Source organism: Nylanderia fulva, unplaced genomic scaffold (assembly GCF_048542155.1).
Source record: "Nylanderia fulva isolate GAGA-0341 unplaced genomic scaffold, ASM4854215v1 Scaffold22, whole genome shotgun sequence".
NCBI lineage: Eukaryota > Metazoa > Arthropoda > Insecta > Hymenoptera > Formicidae > Nylanderia > Nylanderia fulva.
Window position 1 is genome coordinate 916,914 of NW_028190285.1, and position 25,842 is coordinate 942,755.

The window sequence follows — 25,842 nt, forward strand, 5'->3', positions numbered from 1 at the left end:
ATCAATATTTATAATTCCTAATTACACATAATATTTTGTGCGAAAATGTATTCTCGAGTTCCAAATAAGTTGTTTTACATGAATAATCCATTCTGCATTTCAGCTAATTTCTAATTAAAATGTAATTATTAAATTCGTATTCAAAATTGAAATTTTATTTTGAGTATTCTTATCTGTACTGTTCGAATATTTAAAAATATGCAAAAGAAAAAATATATTTTCTTTAACGAGAAAATCATTACGAACAAACAATTCATCATATTTTCATATAACGTATACGTAATTAATAATTGACAACATATTTATTCAATTGTTTTCTACCTTCATTTATTACTATTATTCTTATACTGTATATTATCCCCAGTTTCCACATATCAACTGCAAAATTGATTTCGCAATCAATCATCTATAAAATGTCTTTTCTATGTCAAAAATAAACTATCTGGCTGCTTGAGCGCTGTCTTAACTACTGATCGACGCGACGCGATGTTGCGGCGCGCAATCAGTAGTAAAGACTAGTATTGACGCGCCGTTCGCGGATTACGCGATGCGTTTCTCTCGTCAAATCCAAGGTAGATATTTATAAGCAAGATAACGATTATCTTTACTTAAATCGTTGAATCTTGAAGTCGCTAAATGTTTGACCTGAATCACTCGATTGTCAAAGAGATTTTATATAAAATTCTAAGCATAAAGAAGTGAGATTTATGATTAATTTATTATTGTATATATTTATAACTTTTAAATGCATGCAGAAAATTGCTATTTAAAGACTGTCTTAACTACTGATCGACGCGACGCGACGTTGCGACACGAAATCAGTAGTAAAGACTAGTATTGACGCGCCTTTCGCGGATTAAGAGATGCGTTTCTAGTAATCTTTTTTATTTCTACATGAATAAATTAGTTTTGTATACCTTAAGCAAATCTTTTTGAATATGTATGTAAATCAAGTGTGGTATATTCTTCACAATTCTGCACTATCGCTTATAAAATATAATGCATTGCACACACTGCACGCAGTTTGTAAGATGTATCTATAGTTGCAAGTGGCGGTGCAACAAGTAGTGATTATCGATTAGCACAACGTCCCACCTCTCGGAATATGGAAACCTCTCTGTAAAGAAGAATCTGCGCAATCGCTACATTAACTATTCCGCTTACTGGTTCGCTGAAAGATACGATATCAAAAAACGTTCAGTATTTCGTGCGCTTTCGAAGAATTATGACGACATCACTGCCTGATAAGTCGATGTCGCTTTCGCATCATAATAATGAGCACGATTATAGTATCCAGCTGAATCGCTGGTTCCTGAAACCAATTGGCGCCTGGCCGGAATCGCGTGCCACCACCACATCTGAAAAACTCCTATCGAGGATCATTCAGATAACGTGTTACGTTCTCATAGCCTTCACAATAGTGCCTTGCATGCTGTACTTCTACCTCGAGGAGCAGGAGCTTGACGTTAAGATGAACTCAGTAGGTCCCGTGAGCCACTGGATTATGAATGGGATAAATTATTCTTCGTTGCTGTTGCGCGGCAAGGATATACGTCGTTGCATCGAGCACATGGAAAACGATTGGTGCGCGATGAATAGAATCGAGGATCGCACGGTGATGTTGAAATACGCCAGGTTCGGCCGATCCGTAGCCACCTTCTGCGCCGTCTTCATGCACTGTGGCGTATTCTCATACAGCGTCGTAAATAGTCTGTCGCCGATGATCACCATAATTGATAATCAGACCGTCATAACGCGACGATTACCTTGTCCATTCTACAGCAAGCTTCTGGACATCAATCGCGCTCCGATAAACGAGATCGTATTGGCGACGCAATTTTTATCCGGTTTCATAGCAAACTCTATCACGGTTGGTGCGTGCAGTCTTGCCGCGGTTCTCGCGACACACGCGTGCGGTCAATTTGCCGTACTTTACTCATGGTTGAGCGAACTGGTTGACGAAGAGAAGGAGAAACGATATATTGAATGCAAATTGGCTAACATAGTTGAGCAACATCTGCGTATATTAAAGTAAAGTATTATTCTTGTCGCCTTTATTAAGAATTAATTTATTAAATAAAAAAAAAGTAACATTTATTAAATAAAAGAAAGGATAATGAAATCTACAATAATTAAAATAATTTTAGTTTCTTGTCACGCTTCGAAAAAATTATGAATCAAATATGTCTCGTGGAAGTAGTCGGATGCACGTTGAATTTATGCTTGCTTGGTTATTGTTCGCTTAAGGTATAATAAAAAATATTATTATATATTTTTATATTATTTTAAGAATCTTGGCTTCTCCCTCAAAATTAAAATTCTTGAATTCGAGAAAGATCATATAAATTTTTTTCTTATAAAATATAATAATATATAAAATATAATAAAGAATTAGTCTTTTTTTATTTGTCATTACTCGTACATAGAAAAATAATGGTGAAATAAAATTAGCAACATAAACCAAAGACTTTCTAGTACTTCTAATTTAGACTGCATTTTCTAATTTAGAATAAAATCCAGTTTTCTAATAAGTAATATACAAAAAAAAAAAAAGAAAATTAATTTTCTACACAAGCAAAAAGATCCACATAATTACTGTTTTTAATTTAATATGGCTAGAATAAAAAAAGAAAACTCTTAAAATTTTTCATTAATATGAAATATGTGTATTATTTTGTTAAATATGATGAAATAGTATGTATAGTCGTAAGATACTTTATATTTCAGGAATGGAATGCGAGAAATACGAAGACTATAGCAACGTATGGTATTTTGTTCGTATCCATGACCTTTAATATCTTTATATTTTGTTACATAGGCGAACTAATCACAGAACAGGTAATGCCCATATAAGCAGAGTGCATATCTCTTTTTTAAGATAAAATTTTGTTAATAAAATTTTATAAATATTTATGCAATTCACACAAGATATCTCTTTATTATCTTATAATTATATGATTAATTTCAGTGCAAGAAAGTAGGTGAAATGGCTTATTTTACTGATTGGTATCGTTTACCTCATAAGACTGCTCTAGGCATGGTACTGATAATATCAAGATCTAGTGCCGTGATCAAAATCACTGCCGGAAAATTAATTCAACTCTCTTTAATAACGTTTGGCGATGTGAGTATATTTCCATAACATCAAGTATCACATTTTCATCTAAAAATAAAATTTTATTATTTCGTATATTACATTCCTGCACATTTAGCACACTGGTTTATCTGATTCATGGGAAAGTTTGGAATAAATAATATCAAGCATATCAAATTAAAACCTTTTCTGCAGAACTTATTTAATTTAATCTACTTACAGGTGATTAAAACATCTGCAGCATATCTGAATATACTTCGTACCTTAATTATGTAACTATAATATATGTAAAAAAATAGGAGTAAATTAATTCACATGCAATAAGAAATTATTTAAGAATCATTAGTTTTTAATAATATCATTTCCTTATTGATATATAACATGTATAATAAATCCTTAGAATATCAAGATTAACATAATATATTGTAGAAAGAATTAAAGTACACATAAATAATATTCTACATATATAAATATATATATATATATATATATATAAATGGAAATGCTTATTTGTTACACGCACTTGAAAGATCAGGTATCAAAATTGCTATTTTAGCCTCTCCTCTTTTTTACGATCTGCTTTTGACGCTTAGACACGAAGCAGCGCCAAAGATGCAACAAGTTGCACTAAACGATCGATCAGTGTAAAGGTCTGCCTATTTGTTGCAATGTGCTCTATTCTGCAACCAGCGCAAGCGCGGTAACACATTTTCGCTGCGCGAATATATCTCACGCACTTTCGCAAATGGAGAGAGTTACGGACTAAGCAAATATTAATTAGTTTATATTATGCAGCATTATTTGCTCATGCTAAAATAGTGAAAAATTCGTGAATATTAATAACATTTGTATTGCATAAATAATGTTATATTTATAAATAATTAAAAATATTTTTGATTAATAAGATAACTGTTATTATATGTTGGCATTTTTATATCAAGTAAATCATACATCAAAAATGTCTCATTGTATTAGTCAAATAAAATCTTCGATTTTAATATTTGACGATTACAGTGAAAAAAATATTGTCAAGATTATATTTGTATGTATTATGTATCTATGTGTGAAAGAAGATGGAACTTAATATTATTATATATTATATATATATATATATATATATAGAGAGAGAGAGAGTTATTGTGTGTGCTAATATTTTAATGCTCAATGAAAAATCTAATTAGTTTTCATTTTCATTGAGCATTAAAGCAATTGCTAAAAAATAAGCATTTCAATAAATATTAATCATCAAAAAATTATTATAATGTATTTTGATCTTTCAGGAATGGATTATCAAAGATATAAAAATATCATTTACGATATTCTGTTGTCTATATTGATGACTTATTGGTTGACTTTATATTTATTATCGACGAGTTTTTTTATCAATCAAAAATAGATAATGCGCAAATTTGCATAAAATTTATTAATATGTGTAATGACATTTATAAAGATGTTTGCGATATTTTACTATTAACTTATTTCATTATTGGTTATTTAATTTTTTCTAGAATAAGATATCTTCAAGAAAAATATATTAATTTAATTTAATATAAATTTGTACAATTTTCTACACAAATTAACGATGTTATATATGGTCTATATTTTCTGCAAACAATAATTTATTTCAGATAACTTTTTTTTAAACATCTTATTTAATCATTCCTTATATTATCACTATAAAAAATGCACATATTTACCATATACATAACTCTTAAAATATTATTAATCAGAAGAATCTAAAACGTCAATATAAAAAAAATTATATGTTCTTACGTATTATCAATTTATCCCAAAAAATGAGCCTTCAAATTAATATAATTCTGCAATGTTTCGATAAAATGCTTCATGTGTCGCATACAATAATCGTAGAACTCTGATCAAACTACTGACTTGTATATGCATTCGCAACATTTACCGAAGCAACAAGTTCGATAGCTTTCAATCGATCGGATTGTTTTCGTAGTAGACTTTCTTTTCGCGCAGACGCTACAACGACCATTGCTATAATAGTCATATTAGTAGTCGTCGTGCCATCGCGTAGTCACAATGTGTCGGTCGGTGACTAAAGATTTGCACGATCACAGCATACAACTGAATCGGTGGTTTCTAAAGCCGATAGGCGCGTGGCCGCGATCTACCACAACTTCGAGCAGCGAAAAAGCTGTGTCTCGCGTTCTAATATTCGTCTGTTATTTTTTAATAGCCTTCACTGTGGTGCCGTGCGCGTTAAACATCTTCTTCGAGGAAAAGGACATCGAGCTGAAACTCCGTGCAATCGGTCCTCTAAGCCATTGGCTTATGGGCGGAATGAATTATTGTTCCCTCTTGCTGCGTAGCGCCGATATACGTCGATGCGTGCGACATATGGAAATGGACTGGCAGATCATCAAGCGATCGAGGCATCGCGAGATCATGGCAAAGAATGCAAGATTAGGCAGATTCGTGGCAGGTTTCTGCGCGATATTCATGCACGGCGGTGTTTTCTCCTACAGCATCGTGTCCGGGATGACGACGGTGATAGTGCCGATCGACAACAATCTTAGTGTCCCGATGCTACAGCTACCTTGTCCCTCGTACAGCAAGTTCGTGGATGCCCGATTCAGCCCGGCTAACGAAATCGTGCTAATAATGCAGATGTTTTCATGTTTCATAGTAAACTCTACCACTGTCGGAGCTTGCAGTCTTGCTGCTGTTTTCGCTATGCATGCGTGCGGTCAGCTCGATATTTTGACCTTGCGTCTAGACAAACTCGTCGAAGGTGAAGATGTGAAGGAAAATGATTCGGCCCAGCGGAGACTAGCCGATATCGTGGACCATCATTTGCGTGTTTTAAGGTAATATTGTATATACGTGTATACTCACAAAAATTATATTTAAAGATAAATAATAATAAATATTTAAGAATATAATTTTAAAGATGTAATCGTAATTGTTAAACTATTTACTTAATTTAATATACAATTTTTTTATTAATAAAAATCGTTCGTTTTATTAATAAAAAATTATTACTCCTTCTATTTATGCAAGCGAATTTAAATTTACATTTTAATGACTAAATTTAATTTTAATATTAAAAACTTATATATATATACAGGGTGTCCCATAATTCGCGAATCACCTTTCATGGGCAGATAGAGCGTGTTAAACTGAATAGAAAATTCATGTATCATTTTGCGATATTTGCAATAATAATTGAGTTATTTATTAAAATATTTAAATGAATAAGCAAGTAGAAAGCATTATGATCGAGAGGCGGCGTCATGCAGCGAGCGGCTACCAATGTAGTGGCGCCGAAAAGTAAGATGATACTTTTAATACTTAGCGGCATATAACAAATAAGTCATCCGACATGCACACCGAGTTCGGCCTACCGCTTTCTACCCGCTCATTCGTTTAGATATTTTAGTTAATAACTTTAATTTTATATTCAGTTTAACACGCTCTATCTACCCATGAAAGGTGATTCGCGAATTATGGGACAGCCTGTATATATATATATATAACTTTTATTCCTACTCACTTTTCTCCTTAGAAGTTATCGAAACGAGGTTTTGAAAGCTATACTTTCTTCTACTTCATCAAAAAAAAGTAATTTTAAAGCAATATTCAAAATAAATTAATAAAAGAATTAATGAAAGAATATTATTTTGTTTTATTTATAAATTTTAAAATTTTGCAAAACAAAGTTCTTCTCTTGTACAAAATTTTATAATTACAAATTATTTAAACTTTAATATATTATAATGTATAATAAGACGAACAAAACAATTTATATCAGTAAATAGAAATAATTTCGATACAATGTTGTAAAATATCAAACGATAAAATTTATTTAACATTTTTTAAAATTTGATTTTAGGTTTATATCGAGCATCGAAAATGTTATGCATCAAATATGTCTGGTAGAACTAGTTGGATGTACTTTTAACTTATGTATGCTTGGATATTATTCAATTACGGTATGCTAATCATCTTAAAAGGTGAATATGTATATAATCACAATCACTTTGATAACACTGACAATAACACAACCTTTCAGTAAAATGTTAACAATTTTTATCTTAAAAAAAATCTCACTTTGTTATGATTTTTTTAGTGGTGGAATAAAATTGATACAAAAGGCATAATAGCATATATTATTGTATATATATCCATGAGTTTCAATATTTTTATATTTTGCTACATAGGTGAAATTTTAACTCAACAGGTAAAAAAACCGTTGAATATCGACTAACAAAAATATTAACGCATATGTTTTTAACAGCCACCTTTATTAATATATTTATTAGTGCAAGAAAGTTGGTGAAACAGCATACATGACCGATTGGTATCGCTTACCTCGTAAAACAGCTCTTGGATTGATCTTGATTATATCCAGATCGAGTGTCGTGATCAAAATAACTGCGGGAAAATTGATTCAACTTTCCATTGCAACTTTCAGTGACGTGAGTATCAACAGTTTCTTTTTAGAAACATTTTCAGTAAGTTATCAATCATGATTCCAGGTTATTAAAACGTCCCTCGTATATCTGAATATGTTACGAACTGTTACAACGTAAGCATAAATGCGATCGTAGAGATTTTCGATAATATTCTTATCTTCTTTATTTGTGTAACATTTTTAAAAGGCATACAAACACAATATTATTTATTTTTAATTAAAAAATACAATGTAAAATTAAAATGTAAAAAACTGCTAATTACTATATCTTTTATATTGCATTATTTAGAAAATATCCAAAACTTTCTACATTACATTTATTAATAGAAATAAGCATAAATATCAAGATCACATAAAATATTATGCTACATTAAAACTCACATACATCAAATATATTTAAAAAATTCTCTTCATAATCAGCACTTTACAATACATTTCCGCGAGCAGTTATTGATTAGACATGCGTTCTCTCAGAAAGACAACTCACCGTGCGTTTATTAAACAGCTCTAAAGATTCGCGCAGGCGCTCGCTTGACAAACATAACTTCAGCCAGTGCATTTCTGACTACCTCTTACACCTGTCAGTACATCGTGCGCTTTCACGAAGTGATCATGACGTACTCCAAACGTATGTCAACGAGCGTCCAACTCACGTCCAAAAATCATAATGAGTACAGTCTACAAGTGGCTCGTTGGTTTCTAATGCCAATCGGTATTTGGTCGCAAATAAATACGGCAACAAAAATTAAGAGATTTTCTTCATACGTACATATTCTCGTCTCTACGTTCTTAATAGCAATTGTTACGGTGCCTTTTTTGTTATACGTGTCATTGGAAGAGGAAGATATCGAGCTAAAATTGAATTTGATTGGTCCACTGAGTCACTGGATTATGGGTATAATTAATTACTGTTTGCTCCTTGCACGCAGTAACGATATCAGAGAATGCATGCGACACATGGAAATGGATTGGAGACTGATTAAAAAATTCGAGGATCGACAAGTAATGTTGCAACAAGCCAAGATCGGCCGTTTTGTCTGCGGAATCTGCGCGATATTCATGCAGAGTGGTACATTTATCTTTGTTATAACCAAATCGCTAACTACCGCGATCGTCATCGTCGGCAATGAGACCATTTCGATGCATTTGATGGTTTGTCCGATTTATAGCAAGTTTATCGATACGAGATTCAGTCCCGCAAACGAGATCATGCAAATTGTAGAAATGATATCAACATTTATAGTTAATTCTGTTACGGTAGGCGTTTGCAGTCTCGATATGATCTTCGCTATGCATGCGTATGCTCAGCTGAGCGTGTTATTTTCGTGGTTAAATAAACTTATAGTGGATAAAGACGATGAAAACGATTGCGTTGAACAAAGACTGGCCATTATAGTGAAACATCATTTGAGAGTACTAAGGTATTTTATTTAAGTATCTATGTTTGCACTGCGTATGATTTTATCGATAAAAGGTAAATTGATTGAGTAAATTGATTTTTATTAAATAGCAACACATCTATCTTTAAAAAAAAAAGATGTATATCACGTATTACAATTGCATGCATATACTCATTTCAGTTTTATATCGCGTATGGAGTCTATTATGCAAAGTATCTGTCTCGTGCAATTGCTGGGATGTACAATGAACATGTGTTTACTTGCATATTATTTTATTACGGTATGCTAAAAATAAGAAAGGTGAATACATGTTATAAAAGTATTTTATACATTTTTTAAATATATAAATTGTCAGCTTAATGGGTGTTTATATATGTATATCTGGTGTATGTGTGTATATAAAATGTATAAATATAAAAAATAAGAAATTAATTTTTGGATATTTTTTAATTAATTAATTTCTGTCTTCACAGAATTTGAATACATTTGATGTGGTAAAATTGGCATCATTTGTCATCATATACTTATCTATGGCTTTCAATGTGTTTATATTTTGTTACATTGGTGAGACCCTCACAGAACAGGTAATAATTTGAATTCAAATAAAAAATAATTAGACTATTCAGAAAATCTAGAAGATAACTTTTAATTTGTAAATAAATTCTGTTTTTTACTATGTTGTTTGTGAATATTTTTATAGTTTTAATCACAAAAAACTAATAAAAAATTAAGAAAATTTAAACTTATTAGTGCAAAAACGTCGGTGAGAAGGCGTATATGATCAATTGGTATGAATTACCACGCGAAACTGCTCTTGGGCTTATTTTGATAATAGCACGGTCGAATAATGTTATCAGACTAACTGCTGGAAAATTATTTCAATTATCTGTTGCAACTTTTGGTGATGTAAGTACCACACATACATCGCACTTATAATGAACATTAATAAAAATTTAATATATTATATAATTACTTTTTATATATTTCTTTCTATTATAAATTATTATTGCAACATTTTTATATACCGGTTACATTTTCTAATTTTGGTACATCTTTTAAAAATAAATTTTAAAACTTCCAAAATGATCAATCTGCATTCTATAAGGTAGAGACGTTACTGTTTCAGATAATTAAGACTTCCATGGTATATTTAAATATGTTACGAACGATGAATCCTTCATGAACAATGTTAACTATTAAAAAACAATAAATATATATTTTGTATAGAACATAGATAAATGATAGTATAATATATAGAAAAAATATTCAGTAAATAGAATAAATTCTGTTGCAATAAAATTTTTATAACCAAGCTACTTAAAAGCATAATTGATTTACATGTAATAGATTTCTATATATTCAAAAAATATATTTCCTAAAATTAAACATTAACATTTATTATATAACCAAATTTCAATTATAATCAACAAAATTTGTAATTTCAAGTTTTTTTTCTAATATGTCTTACGCATCATATTACAAATGTATTTACACACAACTATAAAAGAAAAAATTGACTTACCCTAATCGCCATATGTTTCCTACATATGTGTTCTCCACTCTTAAAGACAACATGTCACATTTCCGCGAGCAATAATTATTGATCAGACATGCGTCTCTGTCGGAAAGCACAACCCTAAGCGTTCACCAAAAATTCGCGCAGGCGCTCGTTCGGACATAGCTTCAGCCAGTGCACCATCCATCAGTCAGTGCATCGTACGCCTCCGTGAAACAATCATGACGTGCTCCGAACGTGTACCAGCGAGCACCAAATTTACACATAAAACCAATAATGATTACAGTCTTCAACTGACATGTTGGTTTCTGACGCCAATCGCGGCTTGGCCACGAGCAAGAACATCGATGACGGAGAGAGTTTCTTTGCAGGCGCATATTCTTGCTTGCTTATTCCTGATAGCGATCGTCATGGTGCCGTATTTATTATATGTATCGCTGGAGGAGAAAGACATGCAGATAAAATTGAGCGTTATGGGACCGCTGAGACATTGGATCATGGGAACAATTAATTACTGGTTGCTTCTTACGCGCAGCGACGACATCTGCGAATGCGTGCGACACATGGAGACGGATTGGAAATTAATTCGGAGACTCGATGAATCTGGAAGTGATGATGCGATACGCCAAGATCGGTCGTTTTGTCGCCGGAATCTGCGCGGTGTTTATGCAAAGCGGAACATTTCTCTTTGTCGTAGCCAAAGCGATGACATCTGTTACTGTTCTTGTAGGCAACGTAACGACATCGATGCATCCGATGACTTGTCCGATTTATAACAAATTTATTGATACGAGATTCAGTCCCGCGAACGAGATCATGCTGGCTGTGGAGCTAGTATCATGTTTTATAATGAATTCAATTACAGTTGGCGCTTGCAGTCTCGCTGCAGTTTTCGCGATGCACGCTTACGGTCAACTTAGCATGCTATTCTCATGGTTAAATAATCTTGTTTCGGACGAGGATAAGGAAAACGAGTACGCTGAACAAAAATTGGCTGCTATCGTGGAGCATCATGTAAGAGTACTGAGGTACTTTATTCAAATATCAAGATTCCATTATGTTTGCGCGTTTGTCGTATTTTTATAGGTAAAAATTCTATTGTATAATCATCATCTGGCTAAATATTTCTGTATCAAATAAAATAGTATGTCTAACTCTATATTTTATATAAAAAATATATATGTATATGATTATGAAAAAGTAAAATACAGATATTTCTTTTACAAAAAAATCGTGTTCAATTTAATATATATACATTTCAGTTTTATATCACGCATGAAAAATATTATGCAACATATCTGTCTCGTGGAATTGGTGGGATGCACATTGAATATGTGTTTACTTGCATATTATTCTATTACGGTATGCTAAATACTTAAAAAGGTGAATATATGTTACAATAGCATTTTGTCTGTTTATGTATAAAATGTTAAATATAATTTCTGATTTCTTAGAATTGAAGTGATTTTGATGCTGCAAAAATAATGTCATATATTATTGTATACGTATCTATGGCTTTCAATATTTTTATATTTTGTTACATTGGTGAAATTCTCACAGAACAGGTATCTTGAATTTATAATAAATTTTTAAACATTAAGGTTATTATATACATATATTGCAATTATTATATAATTAGCTAATGTTTAAGAGATTACTGATTCCATTTAAATTTTGTGTATCTTTTAATATTTCTTATTTTTCCATTTTTTAAATGTAGAACAATGTTTATAAAAAGCTTATTTAAATTTTTGTTTATTTTATAGTGCAAAAATGTTGGCGAAAAAGCTTACATGACCAATTGGTATAATTTACCGCACAAAACTGCCCTTGGTCTCATTTTGATAATAGCGCGATCGAGTAATGTTATTAAGATAACTGTTGGAAAATTATTTCAATTGTCTATTGCAACTTTTGGTGATGTAAGTAAAATCTATATATACTTGCACTTACAATGGAATATTGTATTAATAAAAGTTTAATACATTTTTTTATATTTTATATTTATAAATTATTATATGATATTCCTCCATATCTTTATCTACATTTATTGTTTCTGAGTAATATATAATTCGCGAATCACCTTTTATGGGCAGATAGAGCGTGTTAAACTGAATAGAAAATTCATGTATCATTTTGCGATATTCGCAATAATTATTGAGTTATTTATTAAAATATCTAAACGAATAAGCAGGTAGAAAGCATTATTTGATCGAGAGGCGGCGTCATGCAGCGAGCGGCGACCAATGTAGTGGTGCCGAAAAGTAAGATGATACTTTTAATACTAAGCGGCATATAACAAATAAGTCATTCAACATGCACACCGAGTTCGGCCTACCGCTTTCTACCCGCTCATTTGTTTAGATATTTTAGTTAATAACTCAATAATTATTGCAAATGTCGCAAAATGATACAGGACTTTTCTATTCAGTTTAACACGCTCTATCTACCCATGAAAGGTGATTCGCGAATTATGGGACAGCCTGTATATATATATATATAACTTTTATTCCTACTCACTTTTCTCCTTAGAAGTTATCGAAACGAGGTTTTGAAAGCTATACTTTCTTCTACTTCATCAAAAAAAAGTAATTTTAAAGCAATATTCAAAATAAATTAATAAAAGAATTAATGAAAGAATATTATTTTGTTTTATTTGAAAATTTTAAAATTTTGCAAAACAAAGTTCTTCTCTCTTGTACAAAATTTTATAATTACAAATTATTTAAACTTTAATATATTATAATGTATAATAAGACGAACAAAACAATTTATATCAGTAAATAGAAATAGTTTCGATACAATGTTGTAAAATATCAAACGATAAAATTTATTTAACATTTTTTAAAATTTGATTTTAGGTTTATATCGAGCATCGAAAATGTTATGCATCAAATATGTCTGGTAGAACTAGTTGGATGTACTTTTAATTTATGTATGCTTGGATATTATTCAATTACGGTATGCCAATCATCTTAAAAGGTGAATATGTATATAATCACAATCACTTTGATAACACTGACAATAACACAACCTTTCAGTAAAATGTTAACAATTTTTATCTTAAAAAAAATCTCACTTTGTTATGATTTTTTTAGTGGTGGAATAAAATTGATACAAAAGGCATAATAGCATATATTATTGTATATATATCCATGAGTTTCAATATTTTTATATTTTGCTACATAGGTGAAATTTTAACTCAACAGGTAAAAAAACCGTTGAATATCGACTAACAAAAATATTAACACATATGTTCTTAACAGCCACCTCTATTAATATATTTATTAGTGCAAGAAAGTCGGTGAAACAGCATACATGACCGATTGGTATCGCTTACCTCGTAAAACAGCTCTTAGATTGATCTTGATTATATCCAGATCGAGTGTCGTAATCAAAATAACTGCGGGAATATTAATTCAACTTTCCATTGCAACTTTCAGTGACGTGAGTATCAACAGTTTCTTTTTAGAAACATTTTCAGTAAGTTATCAATCATGATTCCAGGTTATTAAAACGTCCCTCGTATATCTGAATATGTTACGAACTGTTACAACGTAAGCATAAATGCGATCGTAGAGATTTTCGATAATATTCTTATCTTCTTTATTTGTGTAACATTTTTAAAAGGCATACAAACACAATATTATTTAATTTTAATTAAAAAATACAATGTAAAATTAAAATGTAAAAAACTGCTAATTACTATATCTTTTATATTGCATTATTTAGGAAATATCCAAAACTTTTTACATTACATTTATTAATAGTAATATGCATAAATATCAAGATCACATAAAATATTATGCTACATTAACACTCACATGCATCAAAATATATTTAAAAAATTCTCTTCATTATCAGCACTTTACAATACATTTCCGCGAGCAGTTATTGATTAGACATGCGTTCTCTCAGAAAGACAACTCGCCGTGCGTTTATTAAACAGCTCTAAAGATTCGCGCAGGCGCTCGCTCAAACATAACGCCAGGGTACTCCTTGTGACTATTTGTCACACTCATTGTCAGTACATCGTGCGCTTCCATGAAGCAATCATGACGTACTCGAAGCGGGTGTCAACAAGCATCAAACTCACGTCCAATACCGATTACAGTCTACAATTGGCTCGTTGGTTTCTACTGCCAATCGGCATTTGGCCGCGAATGAATACGGCAACGAAATTCGAGAAATTTTCTTCATGCGTGCATATTCTCATCTGCATATTCTTAATAGCAATTGTTGCAGTGCCGTGTTTCTTATACGTGTCATTGGAAGAAAAAGATATCGAGATAAAATTGAGCACGATAGGTCCGCTAAGTCACTGGATTATGGGCCTGATTAATTACTGTTTGCTTCTTTCACGAAAAAACAATATCCGTGAATGCATGCGACATATGGAAATGGATTGGAGACTAATACAAAAATTCGAGGATCGACAGGTGATGTTGCAACAGGCCAAGTTTGGCCGTTTTGTCGCTGGAATTTGCGCGATATTCATGCAGAGCGGCGTCTTTCTCTTCTTTATAAGCAAATCGCTAACTACTACGATTGTCATCATTGGCAATGAAACCATGTCAATGCATCTACTAGCTTGGCCGATTTACAGCAAGTTTATCGATACAAGATTCAGTCCTGCGAACGAAATCATGCAGATTATAGAAATGTTATCGACTTTTATAGTTAATTCTGTTACGGTAGGCGCTTGCAGTCTTGATGCAATTTTTGCAATGCACGCGTGCGCTCAGCTGAGTGTGTTATTTTCGTGGTTAAACAAACTCATCGTGAACAAAAATAATAATAACGATTGCGCTAAACAAAGACTCGGTATTATAGTGAAACATCACTTGAGAGTACTGAGGTATTTTATTTAAATATCATGTTTGCACTAGTTATAATTTAATCGCATTAAACGAGTATGCATTTGCATGAATAAATTAACGTATGTATGCATGATTAAATTAACGTATATTAAAGAAATATTTTTTCTTTAAAAAAATTGCACGATAGAATTATATATATACACATATATATATATATATATATATATATATATATATATATATATATATATGTTTTAGTTTTATATCACGTATGGAATCTATTATGCGAAATATCTGCCTCGTTGAATTGTTGGGATGTACAATGAATATGTGTTTACTTTCATATTATTTAATTACGGTATGCTAATCATCTTAAAAGGTGAATATATATATAATCACAATCACTTTGATAACACACTTTTCAGTGAAATTTCAATAATTTTTATTTTAAAAACATTTTAATTTGTTATGATTATTATAGTGGTGGAATAAAATTGATGCGAACAGCTTAATATCATATACTATTGTATACATATCCATGAGTTTCAATATTTTTATATTTTGCTACATAGGTGAAATTTTAACGCAACAGGTAAAGAAAATGAGAATATTGATAACAACAAATATTAACATATATTTTTATAAAAATCATATTTGTTAGTGTAAAAAAGTTGGTGAAACAGCGTACATGATCGATTGGTATCGCTTACCTCATAGAACAGCTCTTGGATTGATCTTAATTATATCCAGATCGAGTGCTGCAATCAAAATAACTGCTGGAAAATTTATTCAACTTTCCATTGCGACTTACAGTGACGTGAGTATAAACAAATTCTTTTTAGTTAGCAGTTTTAATTAATTATCAATCATTCCAGGTTATGAAAACGTCTTTTGTCTATCTGAATATGTTACGAACTGTCACAGTGTAAGCATGAATGCGATCGTAGAGATTTTCGATACTCTTATTTGTATAACATTTTTAAAATAAAAGCACAACATCTGTAATAAAAAATACAATTTAAAACTATAATTTAAAAGATTGTTTAAAAATTCAGATTATCATAATTATAATACCATTTATATTGTATTATTTACAATTATAACTTATTATTACAAATATCTTAAAGAATTTTCTGATTGATTTATTAATTAGCAATGCACGGATCATATACAATATTATGTCAGATTTACACTTATATGTATCAAAGCATATTAATACTTCCACAAAATTTTCTTTACAATCAATCCTACATTTCCGCGAGCAGTTATTGATTATATACGTTCTCTCGGAACGCATAGCCCTATGCGTTTATCAGCACTAAAGATTCGCGCAGGCGCTCGCTTGACAAACATAACTTCAGCCAGTGCATTTGTGACTACCTCTTACACCTGTCAGTACATTGTGCGCTTCCACGAAGTGATCATGACGTACTCCAAACGTAAGTCAACGAGCGTTCAATTCACGTCCAAAAATTATAATGAATACAGTCTACAAGTGGCTCGTTGGTTTCTAATGCCAATCGGTATTTGGTCGCAAATAAATACGGCAACAAAAATTAAGAGGTTTTTTTCATACGTACATATTTTCGTCTCTACGTTCATAACAGCAATTGTTACGGTGCCTTTTTTGTTATACGTGTTATTGGAAGAGGAAGATAACGAGATAAAATTGAATGCAATTGGTCCGCTGAGTCACTGGATTATGGGTATGATTAATTACTGTTTGCTCCTTGCATGCAGTAGCGATATCAGAGAATGCATGCGACACATGGAAATGGATTGGAGACTGATTAAAAAATTCGAGGATCGACAAGTAATGTTGCAACAAGCCAAAATCGGCCGTTTTGTCTGCGGAATCTGCGCGATATTCATGCAGAGCGGTACATTTATCTTTGTTATAACCAAATCGCTAACTACCGCGATCGTCATCGTCGGCAATGAGACCATTTCGATGCATTTGATGGTTTGTCCGATTTATAGCAAGTTTATCGATACGAGATTCAGTCCCGCAAACGAGATCATGCAAGTTGTAGAAATGATATCAACATTTATAGTTAATTCTGTTACGGTAGGCATTTGCAGTCTCGATACGATCTTCGCTATGCATGCGTATGCTCAGCTGAGCGTGTTATTTTCGTGGTTAAATAAACTTATAGTGGATAAAGATGATAAAAACTATTGCGTTGAACAAAGACTGGCCATTATAGTGAAACATCATTTGAGAGTACTAAGGTATTTTATTTAAGTATCTATGTTTGCACTGCGTGTAATTTTATCGATAAAAGGTAAATTGATTGAGTAGATTGACTTTTATTAAATAGCAACACATCTATCTTTAAGAAAAAAAGATGTATATCACGTATTACAATTACATGCATATACTCATTTCAGTTTTATATCGCGTATGGAGTCTATTATGCAAAGTATCTGTCTCGTGGAATTGCTGGGATGTACAATGAACATGTGTTTACCTGCATATTATTTTATTACGGTATGCTAAAAATAAGAAAGGTGAATACATGTTATAAAAGTATTTTATACATTTTTTAAATTTATAAACTGTCAGCTTAATGAGTGTTTATATATGTATATCTGGTGTATGTGTGTATATAAAATGTATAAATATAAAAAATAAGAAATTAATTTTTGGTTACTCTTTAATTAATTAATTTCTGTCTTCACAGAATTTGAATACATTTGATGCGATAAAATTGGCATCATTTGTCATCATATACTTAGCTATGGCTTTCAATGTGTTTGTATTTTGTTACATTGGTGAGATCCTCACAGAACAGGTAATAATTTGAATTCAAATAAAAAATAATTAGACTATTCAGAAAATCTAGAAGATAACTTGTAATTTGTATATAAATTCTGTTTTTTACTATGTTGTTTGTGAATATTTTTATATTTTTAATCACAAAAAACTAATAAAAAATTAAGAAAACTTAAATTTATTAGTGCAAAAATGTCGGTGAGAAGGCGTATATGATCAATTGGTATGAATTACCACACGAAACTGCTCTTGGGCTTATTTTGATAATAGCACGATCGAATAATGTTATCAGACTAACTGCTGGAAAATTATTTCAATTATCTGTTGCAACTTTTGGTGATGTAAGTACGACACATACATCGCACTTATAAAGAACATTAATAAAAATTTAATATATTATATATTTACTTTTTATATATTTCTTTCTATTATAAATTATTATTGCAACATTTTTATATACCGGTTACATTTTCTAATTTTGGTACATCTTTTAAAAATAAACTTTAAAACTTCCAAAATGATCAATCTGCATTCTATAAGGTAGAGACGTTACTGTTTCAGATAATTAAGACTTCCATGGTATATTTAAATATGTTACGAACGATGAATCCTTCATGAACAATGTTAACTATTAGAAAACAATAAATATATATTTTGTATAGAACATAGATAAATGATAGTATAATATATAGAAGAAATATTCAGTAAATAGAATAAATTCAAAATTTTTATAATCAAGCTACTTAAAAGCATAATTGATTTACATGTAATAGATTTCTATATATTCAAAAAATATATTTTCTAAAGTTAAATATTAACATTTATTATATAACCAAATTTCAATTATAATCAACAAAATTTGTAATTTCAAGTTATTTTTTTTTTTAATATGTCTTACGCATCATATTACAAATGTATTTACACACAACTATAAAAGAGAAAATTGACTTACCCTATTCGCCATATGTTTCCTACATATGTGTTCTCCACTCTTAAAGACAACATGTCACATTTCCGCGAGCAATAATTATTGATCAGACATGCGTCTCTGTCGGAAAGCACAACCCTAAGCGTTCACCAAAGATTCGCGCAGGCGCTCGTTCGAACATAGCTTTAGCCAGTGCACCACCCATCAGTCAGTGCATCGTACGCCTCCGTGAAACAATCATGACGTGCTCCGAACGTTTACCAACGAGCACCAAATTTACACATAAAACCAATAATGATTACAGTCTTCAACTGACACGTTGGTTTCTGACGCCAATCGCGGCTTGGCCACGAGCAAAAACATCGATGACGGAGAGAGTTTCTTTGCAGGCGCATATTCTTGCTTGCTTATTCCTGATAGCGATCGTCATGGTGCCGTGTTTATTATATGTATCGCTGGAGGAGAAAGACATGCAGATAAAATTGAGCGTTATGGGTCCGCTGAGCCATTGGATCATGGGTACAATTAATTACTGGTTGCTTCTTACGCGCAGCGACGACATCCGCGAATGCGTGCGACACATGGAGACGGATTGGAAATTAATTCGGAGACTCGATGATCAGGAAGTGATGATGCGATACGCCAAGATCGGTCGTTTCGTCGCCGGATTCTGCGCGGTGTTTATGCAAAGCGGAACATTTCTCTTTGTCGTAGCCAAAGCGATGACATCTGTTACTGTTCTTGTAGGCAACGTAACGACATCGATGCATCCGATGACTTGTCCGATTTATAGCAAATTTATTGATACGAGATTCAGTCCCGCGAACGAGATCATGCTGGCTGTGGAGCTAGTATCATGTTTTATAGTGAATTCAATTACAGTTGGCGCTTGCAGTCTCGCTGCAGTTTTCGCGATGCACGCTTACGGTCAACTCAGCATGCTATTCTCATGGTTAAATAATCTTGTTTCGGACGAGGATAACGAAAACGAGTATGCTGAACAAAAATTGGCTGCTATCGTAGAGCATCATTTAAGAGTGCTGAGGTACTTTATTCAAATATCAAGATTCCATTATGTTTGCGCGTTTGTCGTATTTTTATAGGTAAAAATTCTATTGTATAATCACCATCTGGCTAAATATTTCTGTATCAGATAAAATAGTATGTCTAACTCTATATTTTATATAAAAAATATATATGTATATATTTATGAAAAAGTAAAATACAGATATTTCTTTTACAAAAAAATCGTGTTCAATTTAATATATAAATACATTTCAGTTTTATATCACGCATGGAAAATATTATGCAACATATCTGCCTCGTGGAATTGGTGGGATGCACATTGAATATGTGTTTACTTGCATATTATTCTATTACGGTATGCTAAATACTTAAAAAGGTGAATATATGTTACAATAGCATTTTGTCTGTTTATGTATAAAATGTTAAATATAATTTCTGATTTCTTAGAATTGGAGTGATTTTGATGCTGCAAAAATAATGTCATATATTATTGTATACGTATCTATGGCTTTCAATATTTTTATATTTTGCTACATTGGTGAGATTCTCACAGAACAGGTATCTTGAATTTATAATAAATTTTTAAATATTAAGGTTATTATATACATATATTGCAATTATTATATAATTAGCTAATGTTTAAGAGATTACTGATTACATTTAAATTTTGTGTATCTTTTAATATTTCTTATTTTTCCATTTTTTAAATGTAGAACAATGTTTATAAAAAGCTTATTTAAATTTTTGTTTATTTATTAGTGCAAAAATGTTGGCGAAAAAGCTTACATGACCAATTGGTATAATTTACCGCACAAAACTGCCCTTGGTCTCATTTTGATAATAGCGCGATCGAGTAATGTTATTAAGATAACTGCTGGAAAATTATTTCAATTGTCTATTGCAACTTTTGGTGATGTAAGTAAAACGTATATATACTTGCACTTACAATGGAATATTGTATTAATAAAAGTTTAATACATTTTTTTATATTTTATATTTATAAATTATTATATGATATTCCTCCATAACTTTATCTACGTTTATTGTTTCTGAGTAACATATATATATATATATATATATATATATATATATATGATTATTGATTTTGAATCCTAATGCTCATATCTTAATGCCAAAGTTTTGGAAATCGATAACTTATATCGTAATAGAAAGGAAGAGCTTCTTGTTTCAGGTAATTAAGACTTCTGTGGTATATTTGAATATTTTAAGAACGATGACTCCCACGTAAATATAAAATTTAGAACGATGACTCTCACGACAATATAAAATTTAGAAAACAAATATATTTTGTATAGAATATGATTTGTGACATAAAAAATAGAATAAATATTTAATAAATAAAATAAATTACATTATATTATATTTTAGTAGTAAAATTATAATAAATTTTTTCAATGATAACATTGAAACAACAGTGCTGCATTTTGCAATGTTAAAAGAAGATTAATTTGGAATTGAAAATATTAAAATTTCTTACAAGATTTTGTAGCTTTGTTGAAATTACAGAGACTAGCTATTATATTATACAAGAAAATATTGTCTTTAAATATTTCTACAGAACAATAAAATTTATATATCTATCTAAATTTTATATATAAAATATACAATAATAATCTCTTATATTTACTTTAAACAACAATAAATTATTTTTTAAATAATTTCAAATTATTTTTAAAATACTTTTGTACATGCACTATTTAATCTGTAAAATATAATATAAGTCTCACGATCTTTTGACAATTCGAAGTACTGACCGATTGTCAAAATACATCCAAAACTATTATGTGTGTGACGTATTATCCAAAAGTAAAAACTTTTCGCTGGAGCAGGTGTTAGAGATTTAGAGAGTTACATTCTTTAATATAATAATCTTTAATGAGTTTTGACTTCTGAAATCGATTGGGTAAACTTACACAACCAGTTATAACAACAATGAGAGAAAAACTTTCAAAGATACCGATATTTATTTACTATTCTTCGATATTTTATATAGTCAATAACAAATGATAAAAAAAGATCTCTGCAAAATAAATAAAATCGTCAATTAATTATCCTTAATGAATTAATATGCATTCGCGACGTAATAAAAGTATTATTATAAATTACTATTTATCGATATAACTTTTATATAACATATTTATATCTTGCTACATAGCTCACATTTTCTATATAACAGATAATATATCATGAGAAAGAAAATTGTTTAGACACATTTGACAAGTTTTCTGGTTTAATATAAAATACATTATCTTAAAACATTATCTTATTATATCATCTCTCTTTCAATTTCTATATGTTTATGTTTTAAATTATTATGTCAACTTATTCAAACATCTTTTAATTATCATAATGTTAAAAAAAGCGAAATAATTATAATAAATTCATATTATATATTTATATTATATATCAAAAATTTTCAAACATTTAAAAATATTTAAATGTATTTTTTGGTTTATTTATTAGTATGTAAAAATGTTGAGAAAATAGCAAATATGTATCGACTAGAATAATTATCTCAAAAATGCATTCTCTATTGATAATCATGCGATTGAGTTACAACAAAAAAAAGAACAATTTCAATTTTCTGTCGTATACTAATAACTTATGACAATGCAAGTAATCACGTTATAATGAAATTCCATTGAATAAAATTTTAACTTCTTTTTTTAATCATAAATTATTTATTATAACAATTCTATAATAATTATTCAATACAATTTCAATTCCATAACAATTTGCAATAATGTGTTTCAACAAATATTAAATTGTAAGAAATAACAAATTATTATTAAATGATATGTCATTAATTATACTTATTAAAAGAATCAATTAATGGAGATAACAATTATATTAAATAATTAAAATTTTATAGCATATTTGAACATTTTGCAAACCATGATTATATAAAATATAAATCAAAATGTTACAAAATACAATATAAACATTGTCTAAATAAAATAGATGTTTAATAAATAAAATTTATATACATCATATATATATACATATGTTATACATATTGTATAGACTTAACTTACCGGATTTTCTGCGATAAAATTCTGTTTGAAGAGACATTCTCGACAATCTTTTTCCACAATTAAGTGATCGAAGCACTTTATAAAATTTGCACTCATCTACAAAATGTTATGTGTTCCTTCCTGTACACGGCCTTTTACAAAACTGAGACAAAACATCTGCTGGAAACGATTATCGATCTGGCATGCATGTAACGCTTAAATAAAAAAATGGATCAATGCAAGCGTTCATCAAACGTCTCCAAAAGTTGACGCAGGCGCTTTATTTGAATACAACTCTTGTCAGAAGCATTGTTGTGACAGTACAATAGAAGCCTTCGTGAATCAAACATGACTCATCCGAAACGTGATTTAAAAAATATTAATTTTAAGACCATCAACAATTATAGTTTGCAAATAAATCGATGGTGCCTCAAAGTACTTGCTGCTTGGCCAATAACAAATACATTAATAGAGAAAATTATTTCTTTCGTAATGATTATCTTTTGGTCAGTTGCACTAGCAATCGTTTTGATACCATGCATTTTTTACGTATTATTGGAAGACAGTGACTTTGCGACGAAAATAGGCATTTTCGGGCCATTATTTAACAGAATTGTAGGCGTGATAAGTTATTGGACACTGCTGAAACGTCGTCGCGACATTCGTAACTGTATACGACACATGGAGACAGATTGGCAGCTCATACGTAGAATCGAAGATCGCGAAATAATGCTACAATACGCCAAATTTGGACGTTTTATTGCCGGATTCAGCGCGGCGTTTACACAGGGTGGTCAACTTCTATACAGTATAGCCAAATCGTTAAGAACTACGACCATTATTGTTAATAATCAAACTTTCATAACGCATCCGATGACATGTCCAGCATACAGCAGAATCATCGATACGAGATTCAGTCCTATAAATGAGATCATGATAGTTATACAATTTTTGACATCGTGTGCAGTGAATTGCGCCATAATGAGTGTTTGCAGTCTCACCGGTGTCCTCGCAATGCATGCTTGTGGTCAACTGCGTATAATGTGCGTATGGCTAAACAAATTCGTCGAGGACTACAAAAAGGTGAAAACTAATTCGGTTGAATTGAAATTGACTACTATCATAGAACATCATTTGAGAGTTCTAAGGTATTTTATTTTGCATGTTGAGCTTTAAGTGAATCTCATATAAATTTATTTAATAAATATGATGCTATTCTTTTTGAATTAAATATACATTTCTACTACATTTAAAAGAATATGTAAAATAATTCTGATCAAATCCTACAAAACGAATATCATCATACTTAAAAGCATAACAATCATGCAAACATATTACAGTTTTATAGCAAATATTGAAAACATTATGCATAAAATCTGCCTTGTGATATTGAGTGGATGTACAATAAATATGTGTTTACTTGGATATTATGCCATTATGGTATGCTAAAAAAATATTATGCTAAAGTTCTTCTTTTTGGTTGCAAAAAATTAAATATAATCTTTAATAACAAACTCAATGTCGTTTAAGTGATTAAAAAAAAGCAATCATTTCACTCTTACATTGAATTAATTTGTCAAATTGACTTTCCAGAACGGGAGTGCATTTGATACAGCAAAGGTAATATCATATGTCACTGTATATACAGCGATGGGTTTTAATATATTTATATTTTGCTACATCGGTGAAATTTTGACAGAACAGGTAAAACTTAAATACATAAAATTTACAATTTTTCTTTAAATCTCATTATCAAAGAATTTTCTTGAAATTTCTCATTCCCTCTCAGAATTTTGCAAATTTTAAACTAAATCAGTCATTATATACAATATATATGTATACAGTGTGTTCCATAATTCGTGAATCACCTTTCATGGACAGATAGGGCGTGTTAAACTGAATAGAAAAGTCCTGTATCATTTTGCGATATTCGCAATAATTATTGAGTTATTAACTAAAATATCTAAACGAATGAGCGGGTAGAAAACGGTAGGCCGGACTCGGTGTGCATGTCGGATGACTTATTTGTTATATGCCGCTTAGTATCAAAAGTATCATCTTACTTTTCGGCGCCACTACATTGGTCGCCGCTCGCTGCATGACGCCGCCTCTCGATTAAATAATGCTTTCTACTTGCTTATTCGTTTAAATATTTTAATAAATAACTCAATAATTATTGCGAATATCGCAAAATGATACATGAATTTTCTATTCAGTTTAACACGCTCTATCTGCCCATGAAAGATGATTCGCGAATTATGGGACACCCTGTATATATGTATATAAAATTAATTTATATTACACACATCATATAAATATCATATTATCTCATTTAATTACAAAAACTTATTCAATTGGTATACTATTTTTAAGGAACAATTTGTTTAAATATTACATTTTTTCTTGAATCTCATCTTTACATTTTTAACCACATCTAAAAATTTAAAAAAATATATTTTTTAATTTATTAGTCCAAAAATGTCGGAGAAATGGCGTATATGATTAACTGGTATCAATTACCGCACAAAACAGCACTTTGTTTCATTTTAATAATTATACGTTCAAATAATGTAATTAAAATAACTGCAGGAAAGTTAATTTATTTGTCTATCGCAACTTTTGGTGATGTAAGTAACACTTTGAATAATTAAAATAAAATTTATTACTCTCTTTTTGTATAATAGTCTAAATAATAAATTAATAAATTTTTAATCCAAATTTTGCTTATAATTATTAATTATACTCGACTAAAATATTTCACCGAAAATTTTATTATCAATATTATATTATCAATAGAAACAAGAAT

At 30.4% G+C, this 25,842-nt stretch overlaps 8 protein-coding genes and 1 pseudogene across 10 annotated transcripts; all 9 read left to right on the forward strand.

Moving 5' to 3' along the window:
• Positions 1–766: 766 nt before the first annotated feature.
• On the forward strand, positions 767–3,390 carry LOC114932690 (4-vinylanisole receptor-like). The gene is made up of 5 exons (XM_085482814.1): positions 767–2,031; positions 2,148–2,247; positions 2,728–2,838; positions 2,969–3,124; positions 3,317–3,390. Exons 1-5 carry the CDS (start codon positions 1,226–1,228, stop codon positions 3,368–3,370), a joined length of 1,227 nt encoding a protein of 408 aa, XP_085338940.1. The 5' UTR covers positions 767–1,225; the 3' UTR covers positions 3,371–3,390.
• A 1,500-nt stretch (positions 3,391–4,890) lies between these two features.
• On the forward strand, positions 4,891–7,754 carry LOC114932708 (4-vinylanisole receptor-like). The gene is made up of 5 exons (XM_029305036.2): positions 4,891–5,928; positions 6,954–7,053; positions 7,191–7,301; positions 7,384–7,539; positions 7,600–7,754. The coding sequence occupies exons 1-5, from the start codon at positions 5,141–5,143 to the stop codon at positions 7,651–7,653; spliced, it is 1,209 nt and encodes a 402-aa protein (XP_029160869.1). The 5' UTR covers positions 4,891–5,140; the 3' UTR covers positions 7,654–7,754.
• Positions 7,755–7,796: 42 nt separating this feature from the next.
• Positions 7,797–10,118, forward strand: LOC114932707 (odorant receptor 10-like). Its single transcript, XM_029305035.2, has 5 exons — positions 7,797–8,956; positions 9,116–9,215; positions 9,409–9,519; positions 9,686–9,841; positions 10,062–10,118. The coding sequence occupies exons 1-5, from the start codon at positions 8,148–8,150 to the stop codon at positions 10,116–10,118; spliced, it is 1,233 nt and encodes a 410-aa protein (XP_029160868.1). The 5' UTR covers positions 7,797–8,147.
• A 254-nt stretch (positions 10,119–10,372) lies between these two features.
• Positions 10,373–11,965, forward strand: LOC114932711 (uncharacterized; annotated as a pseudogene). Its single transcript, XR_014924691.1, has 3 exons — positions 10,373–11,479; positions 11,714–11,834; positions 11,906–11,965. The product of XR_014924691.1 is annotated as an uncharacterized LOC114932711 (transcript).
• A 349-nt stretch (positions 11,966–12,314) lies between these two features.
• LOC146723206 (uncharacterized) lies at positions 12,315–14,087 on the forward strand. Its single transcript, XM_085482825.1, has 4 exons — positions 12,315–12,373; positions 13,313–13,412; positions 13,550–13,660; positions 13,743–14,087. Coding segments are annotated over exons 1-4 (423 nt in total). The 5' UTR covers positions 12,315–12,371; the 3' UTR covers positions 13,953–14,087.
• Positions 14,088–14,222: 135 nt separating this feature from the next.
• LOC114932702 (odorant receptor 4-like) lies at positions 14,223–16,302 on the forward strand. 2 transcript variants are annotated; one of them, XM_029305029.2, is made up of 5 exons: positions 14,223–15,309; positions 15,530–15,629; positions 15,753–15,863; positions 15,933–16,088; positions 16,147–16,302. In XM_029305029.2, exons 1-5 carry the CDS (start codon positions 14,507–14,509, stop codon positions 16,198–16,200), a joined length of 1,224 nt encoding a protein of 407 aa, XP_029160862.2. In that variant the 5' UTR covers positions 14,223–14,506; the 3' UTR covers positions 16,201–16,302. The 2 variants fall into 2 exon arrangements, with proteins under 2 accessions (XP_029160862.2, XP_085338945.1); XM_085482819.1 differs by lacking the exons at positions 15,933–16,088; positions 16,147–16,302 and having other exon boundaries at positions 15,530–15,650; positions 15,753–15,811.
• Positions 16,303–16,382: 80 nt separating this feature from the next.
• Positions 16,383–18,710, forward strand: LOC114932700 (uncharacterized). The gene is made up of 5 exons (XM_029305026.2): positions 16,383–17,503; positions 17,663–17,762; positions 17,956–18,066; positions 18,233–18,388; positions 18,609–18,710. The coding sequence occupies exons 1-5, from the start codon at positions 16,575–16,577 to the stop codon at positions 18,663–18,665; spliced, it is 1,353 nt and encodes a 450-aa protein (XP_029160859.1). The 5' UTR covers positions 16,383–16,574; the 3' UTR covers positions 18,666–18,710.
• A 240-nt stretch (positions 18,711–18,950) lies between these two features.
• Positions 18,951–20,510, forward strand: LOC114932701 (uncharacterized). Its single transcript, XM_085482818.1, has 3 exons — positions 18,951–20,020; positions 20,257–20,377; positions 20,449–20,510. Exons 1-2 carry the CDS (start codon positions 19,215–19,217, stop codon positions 20,363–20,365), a joined length of 915 nt encoding a protein of 304 aa, XP_085338944.1. The 5' UTR covers positions 18,951–19,214; the 3' UTR covers positions 20,366–20,377; positions 20,449–20,510.
• A 2,466-nt stretch (positions 20,511–22,976) lies between these two features.
• On the forward strand, positions 22,977–24,212 carry LOC114932694 (uncharacterized). The gene has a single exon (XM_029305020.2). It carries the CDS (start codon positions 23,385–23,387, stop codon positions 24,210–24,212), a length of 828 nt encoding a protein of 275 aa, XP_029160853.1. The 5' UTR covers positions 22,977–23,384.
• The last annotated feature ends 1,630 nt before the right edge of the window (positions 24,213–25,842 follow it).